We start from the raw sequence: 23,298 nt of genomic DNA, 5'->3' as shown, positions 1-23,298 counted from the left end.
ATATATATATATATATATATATATATACTGCTCAAAAAAATAAAGGGAACACTCAAATAACACATCCTAGATCTGAATGAAAGAATGAATACTTTGTTCTGTACAAAGTTCCATTTGCACAACAGCAGGTGACATTGATTGTCAATCAGTGTTGCTTCCTAAGTGGACAGTTTGATTTCACAGAAGTTTGATTTACTTGGAGTTATATTGTGTTGTTTAAGTGTTCCCTTTATATATATATATATATATATATATATATATATATATATATATATACTGTGATCATATATATATACTGTGATGAGGACAACTGGTTGGACAAGCTGAACATGGTGAGGATATGAGGATAAGTGAAAGAAATGTTGCAGAGGTGATTTGGTAAAAAATGACTAAGTGACTATAGATAAAGGACTTCTGAAGGATCTTGGACGCACTCAATTTATTTTTGGCTATCAAACTAAAGGGGCTAAATTCAAATCCATAGCAGACCTTAAAGACTTTTGTGAAACATAAAAAGGAAAATCATTTATATTTTTTTCCCTTTGGAATTATGCTGACTTTTTTTGTTAGTCTGCCACATACAATTTAAGTCAAATTGAAACCTGTGGTTGTAATATGATACATGCTAAAAAGTTCAAATGATATGAATACTTTCACTTTATCTGTGTAGCCCTTTTCTCATACATTCATCCAGACATAGAAGCAATGGGCTTATGAGGAGACACGTGGCAGCTCAGTGTCGAACACCTTCAAACACTTCATCACAAAGCGGGGCTGAGGATCGAACCATTGATCTCCCATTGGAAGCCAACCAAACAACTTCCTCTTCAAGTAAACCTTCAAAGAGATTCCATAATCAGGTTTAGCAATAAGAATGCTATTGCTTTTGCAAAGGCAAAATGATTTGTGTAAATGCTAATTAGGGAACTATGCAGCCCTGAAGCAACCTTTGCAGATGAATGACATGAGAATAGCAAATGCTCAGGGAGTTCAGGGACAAGCTGGAGAATGTTATCTGAATGATTGAACGTAATCAAGGTAAACCAAATAATATGTCTAATAACCATTACAGTGTTTATTTATTTATTTATTGTTTGTTTGTTCACACATACAAACACAGGCATGATCATTATGAATATGAGAGCAGTTTCATGTAACCCAATCAAATTTTCAATTTGTCTTCTATTATCTCTCACTGAACCTGTGGATGGGTTGGCCCATTGTTCAGAACGGTGCTGCTCGCTGACTCTGTGGTAGTAAAACAGCTGGCAGGTTGGGATTAGTGACTTTTAAAGATTAATTCATGAAACCAATCACAGCTGATTGGTAATCAGCTGTAACACTAATTCTTACTAGAAATATAAACTTATGATAATGTACTCCTCTGCATCTTATGCAGAGTACAGAGATAGTGTACAGTCTGTCATTTATGCCACTGATGATTAGCTGTCTATGCCTATTCTCCATAAAAGCAACAAGCATAATCAAATATAAAACAAAATCAGTGACAAAGTTGTTGTTGTCCATGTTTATAATCTTGTCAGTTATGTGCCTTTGATGTGGAACAGTAATCTCTAACGCTATACCGACAGTCTGATGATATGTTGTTTATTGTTCCTGAGTTTTTCCCAACAGTTTTTCAGAATTTTAGAATTTGCAAAGTCTCCAGCTTTAAATACTGGAGTGATTTTGGCAATTTGATGCCAAAACATTTGATGCGGAAATGATACCGTTGTGAATGACAAGTTATAGATAACGGTCAATGGATCTTTCTTGACTATTGTCATATTTTTTTTATAAATAAAATGAAAAGTAAGATAATTTTTGCATGTTTTAATACATATGGGGAGAGTTGTAAACATCATGTTACAACTCACTCCTTACTGTATGTACACAAAATAGATTTTTTCCAAAGCACCAAGCTTTCATGTCATTGACTCCAACTCCCACACAGCTCAGAGGACTGAAGGGCCTTTGGACCTTTAGGTGTTTTAGCTGAAACAAAGTCCTACTGCATTGTATATTGAGATAAAACTTTTACAGGCTGTTCTTCAACTGATCAAAATTTTAAGACTATAACACAGAATTAAAAGTGAGTTAAAAATATTTCCAGCTGGCTGATTGAAAAGTTGCTCCATGTGGTGAAGATGGCATCACAAAGGGAATCTGTTGTCTGAAAACGATCTCCATTATTGTAAATCTCTCCTGACATTCGTCCCAAACATTCTCAGTGAGTTCAGTTGGAGGATTTAGAGGCAGGAGTCTGCCTCCTAAAAGAAATCATACGGAGTGATGAACTGCATTCTCAACAGAGAATAAAACTTTCCTGTCTTTTATTGTTCCATGTTTTATTCTTCCTTGTAAAGTCAAAACTGGTAACTTTGTGGTGGGAAGAAGTTATATCCTACAAATATATTCTTTTTGTTTTTTAAGCTCTTTTCTTACATATGATATTTTTCTTTAACAGCACTAAGAATTTAGATCATTTTTCACTTTTTTCTGTCCTCTTGTCTTCATCAGAGAAGGGCAGATTCTAATAATTCATAAGTCTTCATCATTAAATATTTAAATTACAAAATATTTTATCCATTGACAATAAATACATAAATACAATTGTAATATTATTTAACACTCCAAATCTTGATGTCTCCAGGTTTACTCAATGTAAAAAGTTTGTTTGAATCATATAGGTTAGTATTCTTATTAATGAATCTCAGGTGGGGTTTCTAAGGACCACTTCCTGTTTAAACAGACAGCGGGACCGTTGTTTCAGAACTAAATGCTTCATAACTAAAATAAATAAAAACGTATACGTTATAAAACGCCTTGGTTATGATCATTGACAAGAAGATGCTTTATCGACCAATAGGACTCTCAGTGATGGAGGGAACTCAAGAAATGAACTCTTGATCAGATTAGAAGGAAAAAATATAAGACAGGCGTGTTTTCTCCGTAAAATTCAATCTCAGGTCTCCGAGGGCGACAAGGAAAAATCTGATGATGGCACCACTGAATTCTGCCTAACCTCCCCATCCTGTGAGCAGGAGCAGGAGGGGCTGCTGACGGCAGCAGGCGGCGGCAGGATCAGGCTGCTGAGGCTAATAAAAGGAGGCCGGAGTCCTCACTTCATCCCAAACAGATCAGAGACTCTGCGGCAAACTTCAGCTCGGACAGCGCCACCTGACGGACAGACCGATCAAAGAAAGGTAGGCGCACTTTTTTTCTTGGCCAACACTGTTTCTGATGAAACGGAGCTTTTATTCAGCCTTTATTCTGTTTCTGACTCAGATGCAGAGGTGCTTCGGCGTTTTTTGCGTGACGCTCATCTTTTGCGCAACCCTCTCTGAGACCATCGGTCTGGTTATCGCGGTAAGTTTCTGCGCAGTTAACGCAACTTTGTCCATTTGGCACAATAGCTTCACATTACCAGCTTCTGTTTAGCTTTAGTTCAAAGTCTAAACATTTTAAACCAAATCAAATCTGTATTAAATGTTTGAACATAAACATATCAAAGCTCACCTCTGTTTGTTAAAACCTCTAATGGATGCTCTCTGTTTTTTTTTCTTTTTTTGTCCTTTGATATTCTCACAACAAATATATTTATTTAGTTTTAACTTTTTCTTTTCATACAGACATCAGTGAATTTAGAAGTAGATTTGTGTATTTAAATACACGGCTAAACCACTGATAATTTTGTTAATTTCATTGTATTAGCAGAAGGTGAAGTTGACTAATTTGGACAGATTTAATCATTTACCTACTCTAAATTTACAAATGGCTGCATAATAACATCTTCTTTTTCCAGCCATTTTAAAAATGTATTTGTTCATGTGACATCCAAGACAACCAATCCAACTCTGCTTTTCACAAACATTACAAGACGGTTAAGGCTTCTGTTAGTAAAACCCTGAATTGAATCAAAGCTGTTGCTCTGTAACCTCATAGTGTCATGTTTAAATGATTGATATTATGTGAATTATGAGGTAAATATTCAACTTTGCATAAATTGATATTTGGAAGGTTTTAGGCGGTTATTTATTTTGCATTATTTTAAACATTTAAAAAAAATAAAATCAGGTCTAATTTTCTTCTCATCTGTGTCTTAACACAGAAAAGAAAAAAATGTTTGTTTTTCAATGTAATATTTAATACATTGTAAAATGTTTCAAACTGATATCTAGATTCCCTAAAAGCCATGAAAAAAACAAATTTCCAGAACTTACAAATGAAGATCAAACTGTGAAATGCAGCAATGCTAAAAGACAGCTGTGAAAATTTAGGACTCACTTAGCAAAGGTGACATTTAGCATAATAGCAGTTGACTGGATAATAAATAATAATATGTTTGATAGAATATTCAATATTCAACATATAGCTAAGCAAGGTGAATGGCATCAGCTGACTCCCTCACACTGTGGTTGAAACCTGCTGGTTGCGCAGCAGCAGTTGAATTTTTCACCCCTGTGCTTCTTAACTACTTTAAATTAAACACTGGGGAAGAGTGAAAACTGTGTATCAAACAGACAAGGTTACTCCACCAGTCTGGTAGTAATACAGATATTTAAAACAAAAATACAATCAATAGTTACCAATATCTACAGATCTGAAATGCTCATACAGTGATATGTTTTTCAGCCATATCATGCAGACCCAGATGTAACAAAAAAAACATGTTTAGCTTACGTACAGTATATTATAAGAAAAAACCCAACTAAATATATTTTCTCTTCTTATTCTTAATAGGGATGTCACAACCCTACTAACAATAAGGGTATATGTTATACAACAGATATTAATATCCATATTGTTGTTTTACATTTGGAAGTATTCCATTCCTTCTGATATCTGGGGTCTAGAGTTCCAATCAGCATCATGTCATCTTTTATTGTTAGAGAACTAAAACGACAGGAAAACGTATGAATGAGTTTGTTCTGCTGTGTCTTTGGAACCTTCAGGCGAAAGAGAAGCGTGGCTGGACTCTGAACAGTGCTGGCTACCTGTTAGGTCCTCGTAAGTAAGACTGCACAGCCCCATGACACACACACACACACACGCACCCCCACCAGCTCACACCCATCCGCTATTCTTTGTTCTCCCTGAAAATGTTGCTCATTTAACAAAGTGCACAAAAGAGCTGATGGAGCTCATCTTTGTGTTGATGTGTTTCTTTGTCTGTGTCCATCTTCTCTGTGTATCAGCTAATGTAGTGTAATTTGAAGATGACTTCATTAGCTTCAGAGGACACATTAAGTTAACAATGGGTGTCCCAGATGTATGTGTGTGTTCTTAATAAGGTCCAGTTAGTTGAGAACACAAAGCCTGTACCCTGAGCAGTGTGTCTCCGCTTGCGAGCGCACTCGCGTGTATGTGTGTGTGTGTGTGTGGGGGTGTGTGTGTGTGTGTGTGGAGCCCAGGTAAAGGTTGCTCCTGCCTCATCCTGTGTTTCAGGTCGTATTGATCACCTAATTCAGATAAAGGATTCCCCCAGTGCCAGAGGCAGAGACGAGCTGGTCACTCAATGTAAGATAGAAACATACGGCCGCTGCAGGGCCTTGGCATCAGGCCAGGAATTGCTCTTTATTAACATCTTTTCTTTTTAGCTGCTTCTGTTGTCCATCAGAGGACACATCCTCATGCTGTTCTCTCATGCCTCCATTCTTCTCCATCCCAATGGTGCATTTTTGCCGATGCGTTAAACAGAAGGAATTGAGTGCATCATGAATAAGATTGAATCACAAATAAAAAAAAATCTGTAAAACCTCCTTTAAATCTCATAAATAGTCTGATTATATGTTCTTCTAGACTGTTATAACAAGTGGAATCATATTTGAAAAAAAGCAACAATTAAGTAATAACTACATAATTTTGGAGAGGACAAAGGAGGTAAATTTGAATGGCAGTTATTATTTTCCATTGATATCAATTCAGATTTGTCCAGGTGGGGCTCATGTTGCTTACAGCAAGACTGAGTAAAACCCAGATGAGTGATGTTGGAAACATCCTGAAAGATACTGGAGAAAATGGAAATTGAAGAATCTTAAAAAAAAGACCTCGATTAAATAAAAATACATCATTCATAAACAGGAAGAATGGAAGTGCAATACCACCATTTCTATTCATTTTGATTGTTTTTTTTTTGGTTTGTTGTTTTACAACTCTATAGTTGTGTGTTGGCAATGTCTTCCAGTAACATAATTACCCAGTAATATTTTACATTTCCATATTATGTTTTAATACAAAAACATGGTGGACCGAACACCAGGCTTAGCAGGTTTTCTGGGGGAAACCCTGAACCCTGTACATAAATATCATAAATCATTTAAGACAAATAGCCCCAGTGACTGAATTCATAAAACAAAAATATATAAAAATAAATCAAACAGCTTCTAGGATAAGGTGTGAGAATCTGTTGCCTTTTCAATACAATCTAAAGCTCTCTTACTCATTGTTAGTGACAACTGCTACAACCTAGAAAACCGCTTTGCTTTTCTGTTTTTATTTTTTAATTGTTCTAGGACATTTTGTGTGTTTGCATTAAAAGTCATATTTTGAATGTACCTTTCTGTTCTCAGCTTCATTGCAATTCCATGAGCCAAGCCCTGTAGCTGGTCTGTACAAGTTCTAAAACTGAAGAAAACATTAACAAACCAAATGTAGTGCTTAGTTATCCAACTGTTAATACTATCCTTGAACTCTTCTGTAGAGAGCATGTATGTATGTATGTGTGTCTGCATGATGCCTCTGAAACAGTGGGGTGTTTAAAAAATACTGTTTATCCTCAAAATAGTTAAACTTTTAATTGCCAAATGACATTTTTAGCTGAGCTAGCTTGGAAATCATTCTTCCATTAAGTTGTAGAAAACAAATGTACTGTATTATTAGAATTAACGCTGCACTGGTTAAAAAACTAATTTGACCGCTTCACTGCTTATATGATTACATTTGACTGTGGTCACTCCTCACTGTCCAGACGGAATAGATGGACACAGGACACTAGGAGACAAGGCGGGTCTGGCTGGCAAGAGAGACATGGGCCAGGACGAAGACTTCAGAACAGGTCTGTCACTCTCTCACACAGATTTTATACTACATTCTGGAATAGATGTGGTTGAAAGTTGCTTGAAGAAAAACCTGGGAATCAGAAAACCTGCATTTGATCATTTGTAAGAAGAAAAAAAGTCAACTCTAAGGTTCATGCATTTTCCTGCTGTGCCTCTGTAGGTTCCTTGCGAATAGGAGATGAAGACATCATCCATACTGTCATCGATTTCCTGTCGTACCTCAAACTTAAAGGTATTTTTGAGTTAAAGTGAAACTGATGGCACAATTTTGAAATATGAAATAATATGAAAGTGTTTAACTGCCAGAGCTTGGAAATAAATTCAGGAGAGGTGTCTTATTTGAACAAGAAAACTTTCTTATAAAAGAATGCAAATCTTGTCAAAATAACAAAAAGATCATAACAGTAAAACAGCAAAATCTCCTGGGATTTTTAGATGTTGCCTAAAAGAAAGAGTGAGAAGGATGGTGGCGAGCCCCTTTACGCAAGTCGTAATCTGTCAGAGGTGTGTATTTTTATATCTCATTGTAATGAGAAACTTCCTTGTTATAACAAGATACTGCTCCTCAATGTATTCCCAAACTCTGGCCATGAAAACGCTTCTGAAATTATCGGATTAATTCAAACAAATAATTATCTCACCATTTGGGGGCATTCATTAAATTCAGTAAATATTTTTCCACATATCAAACCTGTTCAAGAGGGTTAGGGTTCTTACTGTTACACGCCCTGTCGAGACATCTCAAAGGTAATGATTAATATGTGGCTCTAGAGGAAGCAGGACAAGTTTTTCTGAATGCTGTTCATGTTTGTCTTGTGTGTGATTTCAGAGATGGGAGCCCTGGACAGCCTGTCTTCTCCTGTGTCATCAGATGAACTGGCCAATCCCTAACATCTCTCCTCCAACAGTGTTTCAGATGTTTGACCTCCCAGTTCCCTAAATGTCCACTTATCTTAACTCCATGGGCAAACTTATATTCCCCAACTATACATCTTGGTTATTTCTGTTCCTGTGTAAATAAATCTTTTATCTACTGAAGCTCACTCTGTGTTTGTCAGCTGCAGATGGGTGCAAATATTAAATATTGTTATGTATATTTACCATTCTGTCACAGGACTGCAAGAATACAGTGAAATTAGCAAATTAAAATAGATTCATGATATGCCTTATTTTATATCCTTGTCTTTACCATTTGAAACAACAATTAATTCTAAAAATGACACAGCTCTTATTTTAAACAGCAAAAAGTAGTGAGTGGTTGAGTTTTGCCTTCTTTGTCCTCAGGTAAGGCAGCGCACACCTGGTGAGCAGTGTTAACATGTAGATACAACCAAATTTTACATACTGAAACTTTATTTGATGAAAATGAAAAAACTTAATACAAAGTAAAAAGTTTTGTTAATCTGTTAACATTTATTAAACCACACAGACATCTGCCCTCTTGGGTTTTTTTATTTATACAACTCATAAACAGTGAATCCAGAGAGAAAATAATAATAAAAAAAAAGAAAACTGAAACTACTTGACACATTTTGTGATGGAGTGTATGTGCCAGGGGCACGACGGCATGTTCATGATGCATCACGTTAAGCATTGAAAAACTGTAATACCATTATTGCACCACTAGATGTCAATAATGTCAAGAAATGTTTTTTCTTTAAATCAGAATTTAAAGAAAGAAACTGATTTTGCTATAGCAGTGATGGGTAAAATATTCTTTCAAGTGACATTTGTTCTTTTTGAGATGTTTGCATTTCCCTCCTATTTATTGCCTTAGTGACTTAGATATTGGTCCAAAATAAGTGATTAGTACATAATTTAATGGTAAACAATATTGGTTGAAGTGGTTTAAAAGAACTGTGCAAGAGAGCAGCAAGTGTGTATGGCAGACTATATTACCATTTAATTAGCTTGGCTATTGCCTTCCTACAATTCTGCTCAATTCTCATCTCCATTCAATGCTCCGTCTGGAATTTCTCCCATTGACCTCAATTTCTCATAGTGAGTTTCAACCAGGCCAATCAGTGAACATAAGTTGAGAAGAGAGATGCAGCCACGGTGGCATGCTAATGCGCAGAGACGCCAGTGGTGTGATTGGTATGCTCCCAGCTTCATGCCATGTTCAATGCATCGACTATTTTTCAGGAATGAGTCTGCTCTGCCAGTGAAATGCTCTGTGCAGCAAATACGCTTCACCACTGTAGCTTCTGTCCATGGTAGTCAAGGAATTCTCCATGGTCCCGCTCGCTAAGGCTGAAGAGGACAGACAGGATTCCAGAAACACTCTGCTCTACTGTTAAGTCAGCCTGTAACACAGAAATAGATTGTCAGTGGAGGATTTCCTCTGATATACACAAATTTCTCAGATATAGACCCACATTTATATTGGGTTAGATGACGGTTGAATCAACATTGATATAGTATCAGCTATGGTTGAAACCCCAACAATGATTCAGTATATAAGTCACAGACTATTTTTTGTATAATTTCAATGTCAGACTTCAACATGGATTCAATATTTCTGCCTAACCATATTTCAATGTTGATTCACTCATATTTTGCTGTCTGGATCCCAAAGTTTATCAGTACAACACCATATAGGATGTTCCTGTGAACCTTTTTTAAGTATTGTTGAAAAGAAGCCCGGAGAGATTGATTTTAATCTAAAGAGTGCTTACATGAGGTCCTCCCATGTCCGTCCTCACCCAGCCAGGGTGAAGAGACATGCAGAGAATTCCACTGGACTCCAAATCAGCAGCTAGACACCTTGTCACCATGTTTAGGGCTGCCTGTGGAAAATAAACAAAAATATTCTTTCAGTCTGTTGTTGTGACTCACAAAAACATATAAAACAGTTTTATTGCATCATTTCACAGTGACACTTAATATAAGTAGTTATGGGTATTACTTCCTCATATAAACCAAATCTACCATCTGAATTTTGTAACAATTTCTTGTGCATGTTCTGACCTTAGAGGTACAATAGGCATAGCTCCTGAATTTGGCGGCATCTCCACAGTTCAGTGTGATGGAACCAAGGACAGAGGACATGTTGATGACAGCTGCTCTGTGGATCCCCATCCCACCTGACCTGGCAGCAGCAGTCTCCAGCAGAGGCATGAAGGCCTGATCAAAACCAACAAAACAGCAAGAAGAACAGGTTGCAAAACATAATCAGTGTCAGTGCTCCAGAACACCAGAAAGGCCAAAACATGCTGACAGAACAACATCATCTGTAAAATTAAAAGATAAGTACCTGAGGTGCCCAGACCACACACTGTCTTTTCCACGATTATATAATTTGTACATGAACATCACAAACAGGTTCAGTGGCAAGGAAAAACCCTGGCAGAGTCCAGCTCTCACTAGGATGAAGCTTGAGTTGAACAGAATACAAACACAGCTCGTATTTTGCTCGTCTCACTTACAGTGAAACAAGAAAATGTCACCTCATATTCCATCCATGAAAGGTTTTTTGTCCCGTTAAAACACACTTACTTGGTGAGCAAAAGGTTGACTCATTTACAAAACACATACTGCAATTAAGTCCACGCTATCACACAAAATAAACGGAGAGTAACAGTGGATAACAGGTCAGAATAAGAAGAGTTGGATTGCTTTTAAGGCATACATGAACATTATGGTCTGGCAGAGGAGTAAATCAGCTTTCAGACATGGCTTTTCTCAGGTCATTATGCCTTTTTGTGGCACTTTTCTCTGTCAGACAATCTAGTCTTGTTAAGCATACATTTTAATGTTGAGCTGACCCACCAAATTCTCCAGTTCTCATTATAAAGTTAATTGTAAAGTCAGTGGGCAAAATATAATGTAGAAATTATGTATTTGTTGATTTCATACACAGTGGAACATCTGCACATTTTATTTGCCAACTTTAGACCTGAAGGTGTTATAGAAGGTAAAAACGAGTCTCAACGTCTGAAATAAGAGGACAAACTAGTGGCACAAAATATTTCCCTAAAAGTTAAATGTGATATGAAAAAAACCGCACATAAGAAAGTTTAAAAAAAAAAAAAATGAAATCCATGCATTTTATTGCATTCAAATACATAACATACATACTGTAACACCAATCCTATTTTGGTATAAAGTACAAAGCATTTGGGTCTTCCATACCTTTGTTACAAAGAGTGGTGCAACAGTGTTGACCTGGAACATCGTCATCATTGCCTCTGGGGTTACAGTGCTGATGTTAGTGGAGAATCCAATGGCAGCATTATTAATCAAGCAGTTGAGTCCTGAATTTCCCACAATAGACTGAACCTGTTCAGAGGCTGAACTTATGCTCTGCTCACTGCTCACATCTGGAATGAACGGAAACATGAATGTGCAATTTACAATCTTTTGTAAAAATGTTTTTGACACTAGAAGTCTGTATTGAACTGTCATTTGACAGGAAACGAGGTTAGAGAGAGGAGCCTGCAGGAGGACAACCATGTCAAGGACTATAGTGTTTACACATGGGTGGCCACTGTTAAGGAGGAAAGTTATTTGGTTAGCTTAAGTTTTGGAAAAAAGCATGGCTCTGCTTTCCTCCTGTTACCCCGGGTCGCGAGCGGATGTCATCACGGCTGCAAAACTACGGCGAAGCAGAATGACGTCACAGATCACAGAGTTTAATTCATACAGAGCAATCGACAACAAAGCTGCAGAGATACAGAGATATGCATTTTCTCATGAAAATAAAAACACACAAGGGGGAAGACAGACAAACACAAAACAAATACAAAAAGGCAAAAATAGCGGCCGCGTTCTCTCTCTCTCTCTGGATTTTTTCCTAACACGGAGTTTTAAACTAAAGAGGTGTTTCCCTATTTAATATATGCAAAGTAGGCGTTCTGCTCTTCGACCAATTAGAACTCCCTCAGGCCCCCAAAGAAAGTTGGGACTTCCTGATTTATAGCAAAGGCGTCTGTTTTTTATCTAAGCAAAGGCGGACTACCCCGTGGTCATCTCTGCCTGATACGGAAGATCCCTGGCGCCAAAGAGTCTCCTGCTCTATCGGAATGTAAATTTTATTGCTGTGTCTGTCAAAAGGGGGAGGAAAAAAGGGCCCTGCTCTGTCTGCTTACCGCATCTCAGACGAGACCTGTTCCAAATAAGAGTATTGTATATAACTATTACACATGTCGTATATTAGCTGTATTAAACGCCAACAAATAATCATTTTCCTTTACACCACCCAGCACCAATACAATTTAATCTTTAATGTGATTAAATATTCATCCATGACTGACTGCTTGGCCACTAAAGGGTTTGACACACAGCAGGCAACATCGCTCCTTCTCCATTAAATTCCTATAAAATGTGAGTGATGAGGTGACAATCACTTGCCCTCCTCCTATAAAATTTGTGCTTGTGAAATTTTGAGCTTGTACACACAAACGTGCAAGCTCTGTGAGACAAGAAAGCTGAAAAATATCAAATTGTCGTCACTGCTGTTGCTATTGAGTCCCATGTGTTGGGTTCACCCTGGGTGTCCTGGGGCCTCAGGTATACAGCGTGCGTAACTCAAAAACTGTTGCAGCACATTGTTTGATGCACAAATGAGTATGTTAAAAAATTTATGTTACATGAAAGGTTGTGTAAATACACAAACTTATTACCTGAAAATATGTGGCAGCAAACGTATTGTCAATTACAAACGACAAAATCCAAAATTTACCTTAATACACTGAACTGTCACTCCATTCAGTGTTATATATTCAAGGTGCATTGGAACCAATATTTTTTCACCATTTCAATATTTTATTAGCTAAAACTAACTGATCTCATTCTACAATTTGGAACTCACAAAACTGATCCCATTTAGCCACATACAATCATATGACACACACCACATGTCTTGAGAAACCCTCAAGAAATGATTACGAAGTAAACAGAATGTTTTCTCTGTTTTTGTCTCATGTAGATGTAATTGTGCATTGGTTTGGGCACCAACGAGCATCAAATGCATGTTATCTGAGGGCACTTTCATTCTGACTGAAAAAGAAAACGGAGTCGGATCAGCAGATTAACTCCAAACAGGTCAGGTTTGGTCAGGTTAAGGTTTTTGAACCTTAAGGAGGACAAGGTGTGTACACAATGTCCTTGTGCAACTGCCTAACAAAAAGTGGCATGCTGGTCTGATTCAACACACGATTCCTTACTGTGGAGTAGCTTTCAACAGCATGTTTATTTCCACACTTACTGCAGAGAACTCTCTGGCTCTCTGCCTATTTTTTAAGTTCTGACTGAAATCTCAACTCGAAGAAGAATTTTCACTTTGATTGCTCAATGAGTCTGATAATTTTACTCTTTAAATTTTAATTTATTTCATACTTTAAAATATATGTCTTTTTAATCATTAGTAGTTGGAAAACAGAACTATTGTTATGGTTATTTAGATGTGTGGTAAGAGTCTTTGGATATTTATAGTACTTTACATATGCATTTAGGGGCGGGAACAGGACAGTCCATGTACCTGCAGCTACTCTCTATTTCATGCAAATTCAGTTTTATGAAGGAACAGTGCATAGCCAGGTGTGTGCGCATGATTTTATACATCTGAAATTTTTTCTGCGCTGCAATTTTTAAATTATGTTCCTAGAGCCAACTTTGAAAGCTACAGATCCATGAGGCCCCTTTAAACTATCGGCTTTCACTGTCATTTATTGATCCCCATATGTCAAACCCATACAAAAGAATCAGTTCTCCAGAGACTGACGTTTGACTGATGTAGAATTAATTAGTTGCCAAATGAACAAATTATTTAAAGTCATTTTTCACCAGTTAGTAAGTTTCAGATAATGTTAATATAGCATGTGTCCATTATACATACCAATTAGCCTCAGTATTTAAAGCACACCCCTCAATCTGGTCCATTCAAACAACTTTAACCCACAATCATAAATGTAATGTGGGTTCATGTGGTGTTGGGCACTGGGATTATATTATTTATTTATTGCTTTGTGTTTTCACACTAAAACTTTGTTGTCCACATTCATATAAGCACTGCACAGAGGACTTCATGAAGTTCCTGAAGGATAACATTAAGCCATCTCCAATTAAACAAAAAATTGTTATTCCAACTGGTGGGTTTTACCAAGACAGAGATTTTAATGTTGCTGATGAAATATAAGGGATGGACAAAGTACAGACATACTTACCAAATGTAACAATATGAAGACCTGAGTGTGTTTTTGACAGCTCCTGCAGAGCCTAGGGAAAGGAAAGTCAAGTTTAGCATTTAATGTGTACTATATATACTGCATGTATGGTAGTAAGTTACACTCACAACACAGTCATTTTTGTATGACATAAAATTTGTTTGATGAGCATTTAGCCATGACAAGTAAAAGCTTTTTCACACCACTGAATATGTGCTTTGTAAAACTCTATAACTGCAAGCACAAAGTCTGCTTTTATATGAAGGAAAAAAAATCGATGTATTTTTTTAACATCTGCAGCATCATCTGCCACTTTTTATGAAGGTAACAAAGCTGGCTGCCCTGCATAGCAACCTGTGTTGTTGCTACACAATGCAATAAAACCCTTGACGCCAGTACAAACTCTTCAACACAACAACCATGATCAACAAGCTTTGACATATAGAGCAGTTATATTTGGACTGAAGTAATCAGAGTGATAAGGCACTAAACACAGTGTTCAACATCTTCAACTTAAGTCTCACTACCACCACCTGAGGAAATGTTCAATAAAGCTGTGAGGAAAATTAATGTAAACAAAGCCTATTTATACAGAGTAATGGTTGGTATTTTATGTGCAGCTAATCTTGTGTCAGATGGACGAGACTGTAGTGACAAGAAGTTAGCATCGCTTTGGAAAAACTGTTTACTTCTGTAGCACAGCTTATCACTTGGTAAGTCACATGGGTAAACTACAGAAAATGTATTTCCACAATTACATTAACATTACATAAAAAGAAAAACTATGTTTTTCAAATGTAGGGGTTTATGTATCAGGACATAAGAGAAATTAGCTGTTCTTCACCAAATTCTAATATATAGACTTAACACCCAGTAAACAAAAACTACACCAGTTTTATCTGTTGTTATGCACCAGATAAAAACAGGTGGCAGGAGACAAACAGTTTTCCTGTAATGGTAAATTGTTTCTTCACCAATGAGGAGCACATACACAATCATGATTGACAGTGCTAAGAGCTTCCTCTTGGCTCTGATCGGATGTTTCTTACCAGGAACATGCATTTCTGCTGATGGCAATAGCAGCAACAAGCTAGCACTGTGTTTGCATTCTCATTTATCCATAACAGTAGTATGGAAAATATGTTGGAAAACTGCACTTTTCCCAAGTTCTGTGCATACTGAAGAAAAAATAACAAATATGGTATTTATTAAAACTAGGGTTTCGCATATTACATGGTTTGGTCGTCTTACTGGGGTTGTTTGTCCACTCCAGTGGAGGCAGACTTAAGTGACAGACTTTATTTCCAATTATTTCAATGTTTTATTGAAAGAAACATTGCCACTCAACAAACACAGCATAATTTTAACATTCAAATTGTCTGCCATCATATTCATGCAATTAAAACCAACTTAACCCAATTATTCCACCAAAGTGGGACGTGGTGTTGGCCAAAGTTCCCGGATGTGTTTTTGCTATCACATTCCATCCGTCAGTTAGGGTACCAGTATCAGTTGCCATGGTGATAACACGAACCAAAAAACGAATCAGCTTTGTGACACTGAGAACTGCATTTTACTATTTTATCTTTCTCAAATCAGAATATCTGACATTGCTTTAAGATTGGCTCAAGAAATAAAAAAGGTAAGCATGACTTAATGAGCCACAGCTTGTTACAGGATCTTTGTGTACAGCTGGGGTCCCCAAAGTCGGTCCTCTAGGTCCGGCATCCTGCACGTTTTAGTTCTCTCTCTGGTGGCACCAACAACCTTTTCAGCATGTCAATGTTCTACTTGTAATGAGCCATCATTTGATCCAGGTGCGTTAAACCAGGGAGAGAACTAAAACATGCAGGATGCCGGACCTAGAGGACCCACTTTGGGCACCGCTGGTGTCCAGTATAGATAGGAATCAACCAGACTTTATGGCTTACGGACCGTATTTGAGCCGTTGGGTCCAAACTATGAATTCAGTCAGTGTTATCAGTGACAACATAAAAGAGCGAAACTAAATGAGCAGCTCGGGTGGTTACCGTGGAAGCAGCAGGGTTGCGGGCTGTCGCTATGATGGTAGCGGGTCTGTTGCTGCTGTTAGCCAGCTGTGTAACCAGCTGCAGTCCTATCCCTCTGCTGGAACCAGTCATCAACACGGACCTCCACACACCCTGACTCATGTTTACTTCGTAAAGTTCTTCTGATAGTTCTTCTGTAACAGTTATCCAACCTTTTCTTCTTTGACATAATGTTGTAACTTTGTTTGCACATTATACTGCCACCACCTGGAGAGAGGTAGCTACTGTGGGAAATGACTACATTTCAGACGAGGTCAGCCGCATGTAGCAGACTCGCTCTTCAATTACTGGTTTTGCGTCGTGTTCACTGCACATGAGAAACCATAGTTTAAAAGAGATTGTAATAAATGTTAAAGCAAACACATTTCAGTTACATTTCATAAAACATTTGTAGAAGTTTTAGTAAGATACATTTCAAGCTCTATGTTGACATGTGTTCCACATATCTACCTGCTGACGTTCAGAATTTATTGGAACTTTATTGTTCCCCTCGGATCATCTGATCAGAGGATGTTGGTGAAACAACAGTCACTTTAAACTCGTCTTTCAGGCTGTGTCCCCGAGGCTCTGCATGAATTCCACTGTCTCTACGAAGCAGCTAAAGACACTGTTATTCCAACACGTTTTTACCCAGGCTGTTACATTTGGCCAGTTTTTATATTCTTGTGTTTTGTTTGTGCCTTTGAAGCACTTTGTGTTTTTAATATCTGTGATAGGTGCTATATAAATAATTTTTACTTACTACATCTGATTCACTCAACAAAGGTGAAAGAAAAATGAACTAAGACATAAGTGATGAACTAAGAAAAACAGAAAAAACACAGAAAAACAAAACCCCAACTCAAAAAGCCAGAGTTCTGACACTCATCCACGTCACCAAAGGTCAGTGTCAATGTCAATGTCAATGTCAAATTTATTTATATAGCACTTTCAAAACAGGCATAAAACTGCACCAAAGGTCATGTGATTTCACTACAGAGACTCTGTTAAAATGAGCTGATAAAAGTACACTTTACAAAAGACAGAAACCAGAATCAGCTAAAGAATCATTCTTCTGATTTCAGGACAAAACAGGTTTCTGCGTGGGCATGATGAACCAGGCTTTGACTGAGCCGAATCCTGGACAGTCCACACAGGTCTATACTGAAGATGACAAGCCTCCTCAGAAAGATCCCTGCTCTGAAAAAGAGAATGTCCATGAAACCTGTTCTACTATGATTCCTGTTGGAGCAGGTTCTTGGGGTGATAGCAGTTTATCATGGATCATTCCCCATACTTATCAACAAATCATCTCACCAGAGATTCTGGACCCATTCAGCTTTAGGTAATGTGACATTATGTTTTATCTTCTGATAAAGTGATTTTGCTGCACTGTTGTACCAATACAGTGGATCTAAAAAATATTCACACCACTTAATTTTACTTTTTTTTTACACAGTATTACACTGTAAACAAATTAGACCACTGTCAAAATCATTAGCATTTTCAACCTTCAGTGTGATACAGTGAGTAGAATAAGTATTGATTTCCAATGGAGTCACTGACATAAATGTTACACCAAATCCTGGCAGCAACTGAAGTCATGCAGACATACAAACAAGTCAAAAGCAAATTAGTCCACAAATAAAGTCACGACTTTTAGAGCCATAATGGTCAAGGTCAGTGGTGGTTCTTGTTATGGGTAAAAAGGCACTCTGCCCAGGACACCATAGCCCTAGGGGCAGAGCAACCATCAAGGAAAAAATGTCTTTCCATTGCTTATTTGCTGAACATAATGATACTGGTGGCAGCATCATAATAAGGTTGTGGGTTTTTTAGACGGAAACAGTTTATTTTTTTAAGGTAGATGAAATAATTAATATTTTAAAATCAGTTCTTAAATTAAACTTTCAGGTGGCAACTAGAAGGTTTTTCAATGAGTCTAATCATACGTCAAAAATAAATAGACATTGCTTCATCAGAAGGAAATGTAACTTTTGGAAGGACCAAAAGGCAAATAAATCTGGTTAGGTCATTTGGAGAGGACTTAAGATGAGAGATGTCATGCAATGTGGCAGATTTGGAGAACTTCTATAAGATTTATTGGGCAAATAGTATAGACCATAAGAAATAAAATGGTGAAGTTCAATCAAAGGTTGCTCAAAACAAGTATTAATTAAGGGTGGCCACATTTTGTAAAAACTGATGCTTACAATTTTGTTTTTCAGTGACTGTATACACATCATATTACAGATGGAGAAAAAATGGGAGATTATTCCTTATGGTCTAATATTTTACTTTGCAAGGACTTTGCTTTTTACCAGGGGTGTGTTTGCTTTTAAGATCTACTGTATAAGAATCTCTGAATATACTTCTAAACTGCCCAAGTTGTATTCATCTCAGATTGGAGTACCCATATCAGGCCATGCCGTGTCAGCTGACCTACCAAAACTACCACATGGAAACCCAGATGAACCAGAACCAACTCCCTGCTGAGTATGTCCTCATTCACCCCTCTCTACCAACATGGCTTCTCTAAAGACATGCAGTCCTACAACTGTCCAACTTGAGCTACAGTTTATTTTTAGTGTATATTGAACAAACCTGGTTGTGGGCATTGGAACAACTTACACTATTGTGATGTGTGGGCTCTGCAGCCTTAATACACCATTGTTTGAGTAGTGCTGTGGTTGGAATTTAATGGTGACTTAAGTTACTCTGATCTCTCCAGTCCTGGTCCCTCCTACAGCAGCCACCTCGACTCAGCCTCTGCCATTTGGTCGAATAAGGAACCAGTTTTCTCCAATGTAAGGGTTAGTTCAAACATTCAGAATCAAGTAATGACTTAACAGATTTAATCAGATTGCATACATCTGTTTCCACGTTTCCAAGAGTGTGAGGTTTCCCTGTGCTTATTCAGGTGGATTTATACAATCCTGTACCCATGGAAAATCTGCAGTTTCAGCAGCAACCTACTGAAGTTGCATCTCACATCACTCAGACTGTAAGTGCAGCTAATTATTTTAAATTTTGTGGGCAAAAGTGTATCTGCAAACATTATCACACACAGATCAGTGGATTTCTGTGTCTAAGAGTATATGTACAATTTAAAATTAAAACAGACAGATAGAAACTTTATTTCAGACTCCAGGCCAAACTAAAACAAAAAGAACAAAATAAACAACCAAATAAATTGACATCTGCTGTCATCTAAAGATTAGATAAAATTTGATATAAAATGACATAAAAGGTAATAACAGACAACTGTACCAGTGTTTCCACAGCTGTGAATGGTATCATGTAGAGCTCAACTATGGGTTTATTAAGGTCATGATACTTTTATGTTCAGATTCATTTAAAATATATATAAATTTAAACCTCCCGCAGTTTTATCAAAACATCAAAGTCAAAGTAAAAAGTTCCTTTAAGTAAAAAATTTTTAACTTTTAAATTAATTCAACACAAAAAAGTAAGTTGTCATTACTAAACCAAAATGATTAAGTGAGATTTATGTAAATAAGTCCATTACATGAATTACAGCCTAAATAAACTTTTTAGAGTGTACAATATTCCCACATAGAGCCAGGGGCCAGGATTAAAGTAGTAAAGATAACCTCTTTTTAATTGTCAGGTGATGTATGACGTCGTTGGAGGTGGACAAGTAGTGCTAGTTACTCCCCCCGAGGCAGGACCCACATATCTGTCCCTGGATTCTGCAGAAACACATCAACACAATAAAATGGCCCCAGGTGAAGGTTAGGAGGAACTGAAACAACAGAGATTATAAAACTGCTTCAGGCTTCTTCCCAGAAGTTTTTACATACACTAGCAGCACTACAACACTCAGACTTTTTTAACATGCTGGAACTGGCCTAACATTATGGACTAAAGATGCCACACCTATTGTCATGCAGTTAAACATAATAAAATGCTTATCCTATTTCATTTCTAGCAGCTGTACTTGATTTGTTTTCCTTTGCATAGCTTCCTTCATGTTTCCTTTGTGATAAAGGTTTTTACTGCAAAACAAACAGGCTAAAATGATCCAAGTCAGATAGTATCAATTATACAAGCAATAAATAACATAGCTTAGAATGTGCATCTCCTTGATGTATCAAAGAGCAACCAGTAGAAAAAAAGAATCATATTAGTGCCAGTATTGGTTCTGAATGGAGGATCGTAAGGTAACAAGAACAGAGACTACAATCCTAACCTGGTATGTTTGGATTACAAGTCAGGATTGTAGTTTGGGTGAGGCAGAGAAAAAGGGCCAGACTCAGTCATTTCAAAGGTGCAGGTGCGCCTAGACACGTATATTAAAGGGGAACATCAAATCTCTTAATTTGACTAAAAGTGTTAACTAAAAAGAATGGCTTATGAATTTTGAAGTAGATAGAGTCTCATAACTCGTCATTGTTTTTAACAGTTGCCAATGTGTTGGAGACTACCAAACAGGTAAGAGAAGATTTCTGTGCTGCATACTGTGCCATTTTGAACTTGTTTGTCTTTAATAGTTAGTTATTTTTCATATCCATTTATTCAGTGATGTATTTATCCTCAGCATCCTGAAAACCATCAGACAGCTTGTTCTCTGTATGAGTGCAGAGTTCAGACAACCAGCATCCAGCCTCAGGCCTCTCTGCAGAGGTAAGATTTATGGCTGTTAAAGGTTTTTTGAAATAATGATCATGAAAATAACAATAAAATTACTGTTTTTCTATAACTATTTTTGCTATATTATATCTCTACATTATATATAGAAATTCTTATAAACAAAGTAAATGAATGAACAGTAAAAAATTGTGACCAAGTAATGTTTAATGCATCTGTTGAGATAATTCATATGTTTAATTAGTTTTTAAGTTGCAAATCTAATCATTCTTTTTGATTTTGGAAAATGACATTAAACATGTGCAAACCTGAATATATTAGACCAATATTTATAAAAGAACTTTAAATCAGCAATATGTTTCCTGTTTTGCCTGCAGCTCTATTTTACCTGATTAACAGGCGCTGATGGTCTTAAATAATTTACAATATATTTAAAGTATTGCATTAATAAGCTTTCAACAAAAAAGAAAAAATTAAATGGTTTAATTCAATATTCTGCCTCCAATTATTAGCATAATCTGGCTATGATTTAGTATTTTGTGCGCTGTTTTTGAATAATTTTAATTCTACGTTTAATTGCTCATGAAGTTAGATGGAACATGCGTTACCATGTGTGTCTATACATTCCCTGAATCTTATAATTGTGTCTCTTTGCTGCACAGGAAGTGCCTGTTTAAAAAGATTTTAAAAAACAGTTTTCTTGTCTGTGTGTTTCAACAAAAATGCTACTCATAAAGTCAAGTTTTCTGAGATATTTCCAGCCATAAAGGCAGAAACTGAACTGAACCCATTACTCCTACTAAGTGAAGACCATTAAAAAATATATATAGACAGTAGGACAGCATTATAAGCAAAAAGGACAAAAATCATCTAAAAATTAATGTTTCCAACTGGAAAATGAAAAAGAAAACTCTTAAAAAGATTCAGCACTTGTCATATAACAAGCTGTAAGTTTTAGATATCACAGAATTAACTCTAATATAGCAATTAACATAATTAATGTGAGCAGTTATTCTAGTCTAGCATCTAAATTCAGTTAAACTCATGCTATTGTTTTACCGTTTATTTTACGAACAGGACGACTGTACATCAAAGACATTTTTACATTATCAAGTTGTGGAAAGCATTTTTTTTTCATCTATATTTAATCTGATGCATTATGTGTTTAGCATGATCCAATGTTAAACTTGGTCATGTTAGCTTAGCACCAGTTGTTTCCATTTCTGCCTCAAAAAGCCCAAACTACGTAACTCTACTATTGTAAAATTTCTATCCTGGTACCAACTCTTTACTAAGCCTGAATAAGTCAAATCAAATTTTATTTATGTAGCACATTTACAACGTCAGTTGACCAAAGTGGTAAAACAAAAACTATTTTATTAAGTTTGGTAAAAATAATAAGAAAATCATAAAATATCAAAAATATGAATAAAAACGAATACATACTTAATTTCAGTTGCAGCTATATTTCTCAAAAAACTTCAGTGAAGTACAATTTTTTTGTTGTTGTTGTTTAACTGGTGTTGAAGATAGTTGTGTCCCTGGCCTTAAACTGATCAACTGACTAAGAGATGTTAGCAGACAAAGGGAAACTGTTCCACAGGCTGGGTGCTTCCACAGAGAAGGTTCTGTCCCCTCTAGTCTTTACTGGGCTTTAGGGACAACCAATAAAAGCTGGTCGGTTGACCTTAGGTTTCTGGGTGGAGTGTAGAACTACAAGAGTTCACTTAAGATAGGCCCATAGAATTTAGACACAAAAATAATCAATAAAACCTTAAATTATACCTGAAAAGCAATAGGAAGCCAAGGAAGGGTTTGCAAAAGGAGGTTCATGCCTCCTTGTTTTCTTCAACAGACTGACTGCAGCAGTCTGTTGATGCTCTGCAGTTGCTGCAGGGAGCTCTGGTCCAGCAATAAATACAAAGAGTTACCATAATCTAAACATGGTGTAATAAATGCATGGAATGCATAAATGCCCTTTCAAAATCTCAAAATCGGGCAGAAGATAAGATCTTATTTTATCAAGATCAAAGCCAGTTTCTGGAAGACACTGGCTTTGATAATAATGCTAATATGCTTATCAAATTTAAACATATAATCAACCATAACACCCAGATTTTTCACTGGCATGTCCAAGCAGGGGATTGCATTGACCGAACACCAGAATCTCAGTTTTTTCCTTATTTAGGTTTTTTCTTAAATTGCGTTCGGCTATGCCTGTACATCCCTAAGACAATCCTGTATGTACAGCAGACTGGCTGTCAGTTACAGATAGATAGATTTGAATCTCTCCTGTAAATAAAAAGAAACTTTGCGCTTTAAAAAACACAAACATCTGTTTTCATCAGAGGACAGCCTGGCTTCACATTGATGCCAATTTAAAACTGGCTTAAGTTGACTTTCATCCTTTAC

General features: G+C 36.7%; 2 protein-coding genes across 4 annotated transcripts; one reads left to right on the top strand and one right to left on the bottom strand.

Annotated features, from left to right (window-relative positions):
• The first annotated feature begins 3,117 nt into the window (after positions 1–3,117).
• Positions 3,118–8,104, top strand: gal (galanin and GMAP prepropeptide). Of its 2 annotated transcripts, XM_005810102.2 has the most exons (7): positions 3,118–3,206; positions 3,289–3,369; positions 4,956–5,010; positions 5,449–5,520; positions 6,971–7,057; positions 7,222–7,293; positions 7,891–8,104. In XM_005810102.2, exons 2-7 carry the CDS (start codon positions 3,289–3,291, stop codon positions 7,950–7,952), a joined length of 429 nt encoding a protein of 142 aa, XP_005810159.1. In that variant the 5' UTR covers positions 3,118–3,206; the 3' UTR covers positions 7,953–8,104. The 2 variants fall into 2 exon arrangements, with proteins under 2 accessions (XP_005810159.1, XP_005810160.1); XM_005810103.2 differs by lacking the exon at positions 5,449–5,520.
• A 403-nt stretch (positions 8,105–8,507) lies between these two features.
• On the bottom strand, positions 8,508–16,463 carry LOC102230219 (C-factor-like). Of its 2 annotated transcripts, none has more exons than XM_005810114.3 (6): positions 16,258–16,463; positions 14,228–14,279; positions 11,196–11,383; positions 10,032–10,187; positions 9,740–9,850; positions 8,508–9,367 (listed from the first exon to the last, which is right to left on the bottom strand). In XM_005810114.3, the coding sequence occupies exons 1-6, from the start codon at positions 16,396–16,398 to the stop codon at positions 9,254–9,256; spliced, it is 762 nt and encodes a 253-aa protein (XP_005810171.1). In that variant the 5' UTR covers positions 16,399–16,463; the 3' UTR covers positions 8,508–9,253. The 2 variants fall into 2 exon arrangements, with proteins under 2 accessions (XP_005810171.1, XP_023200487.1); XM_023344719.1 differs by having other exon boundaries at positions 11,196–11,251.
• Between the last annotated feature and the right edge of the window lie 6,835 nt (positions 16,464–23,298).

The sequence above is a fragment of the Xiphophorus maculatus genome, chromosome 2 (genome assembly GCF_002775205.1).
Source record: "Xiphophorus maculatus strain JP 163 A chromosome 2, X_maculatus-5.0-male, whole genome shotgun sequence".
Taxonomy (NCBI): domain Eukaryota; kingdom Metazoa; phylum Chordata; class Actinopteri; order Cyprinodontiformes; family Poeciliidae; genus Xiphophorus; species Xiphophorus maculatus.
Note: the sequence above shows the minus strand (reverse complement) of the source record. Positions and strands in the feature narration are given on the sequence as shown.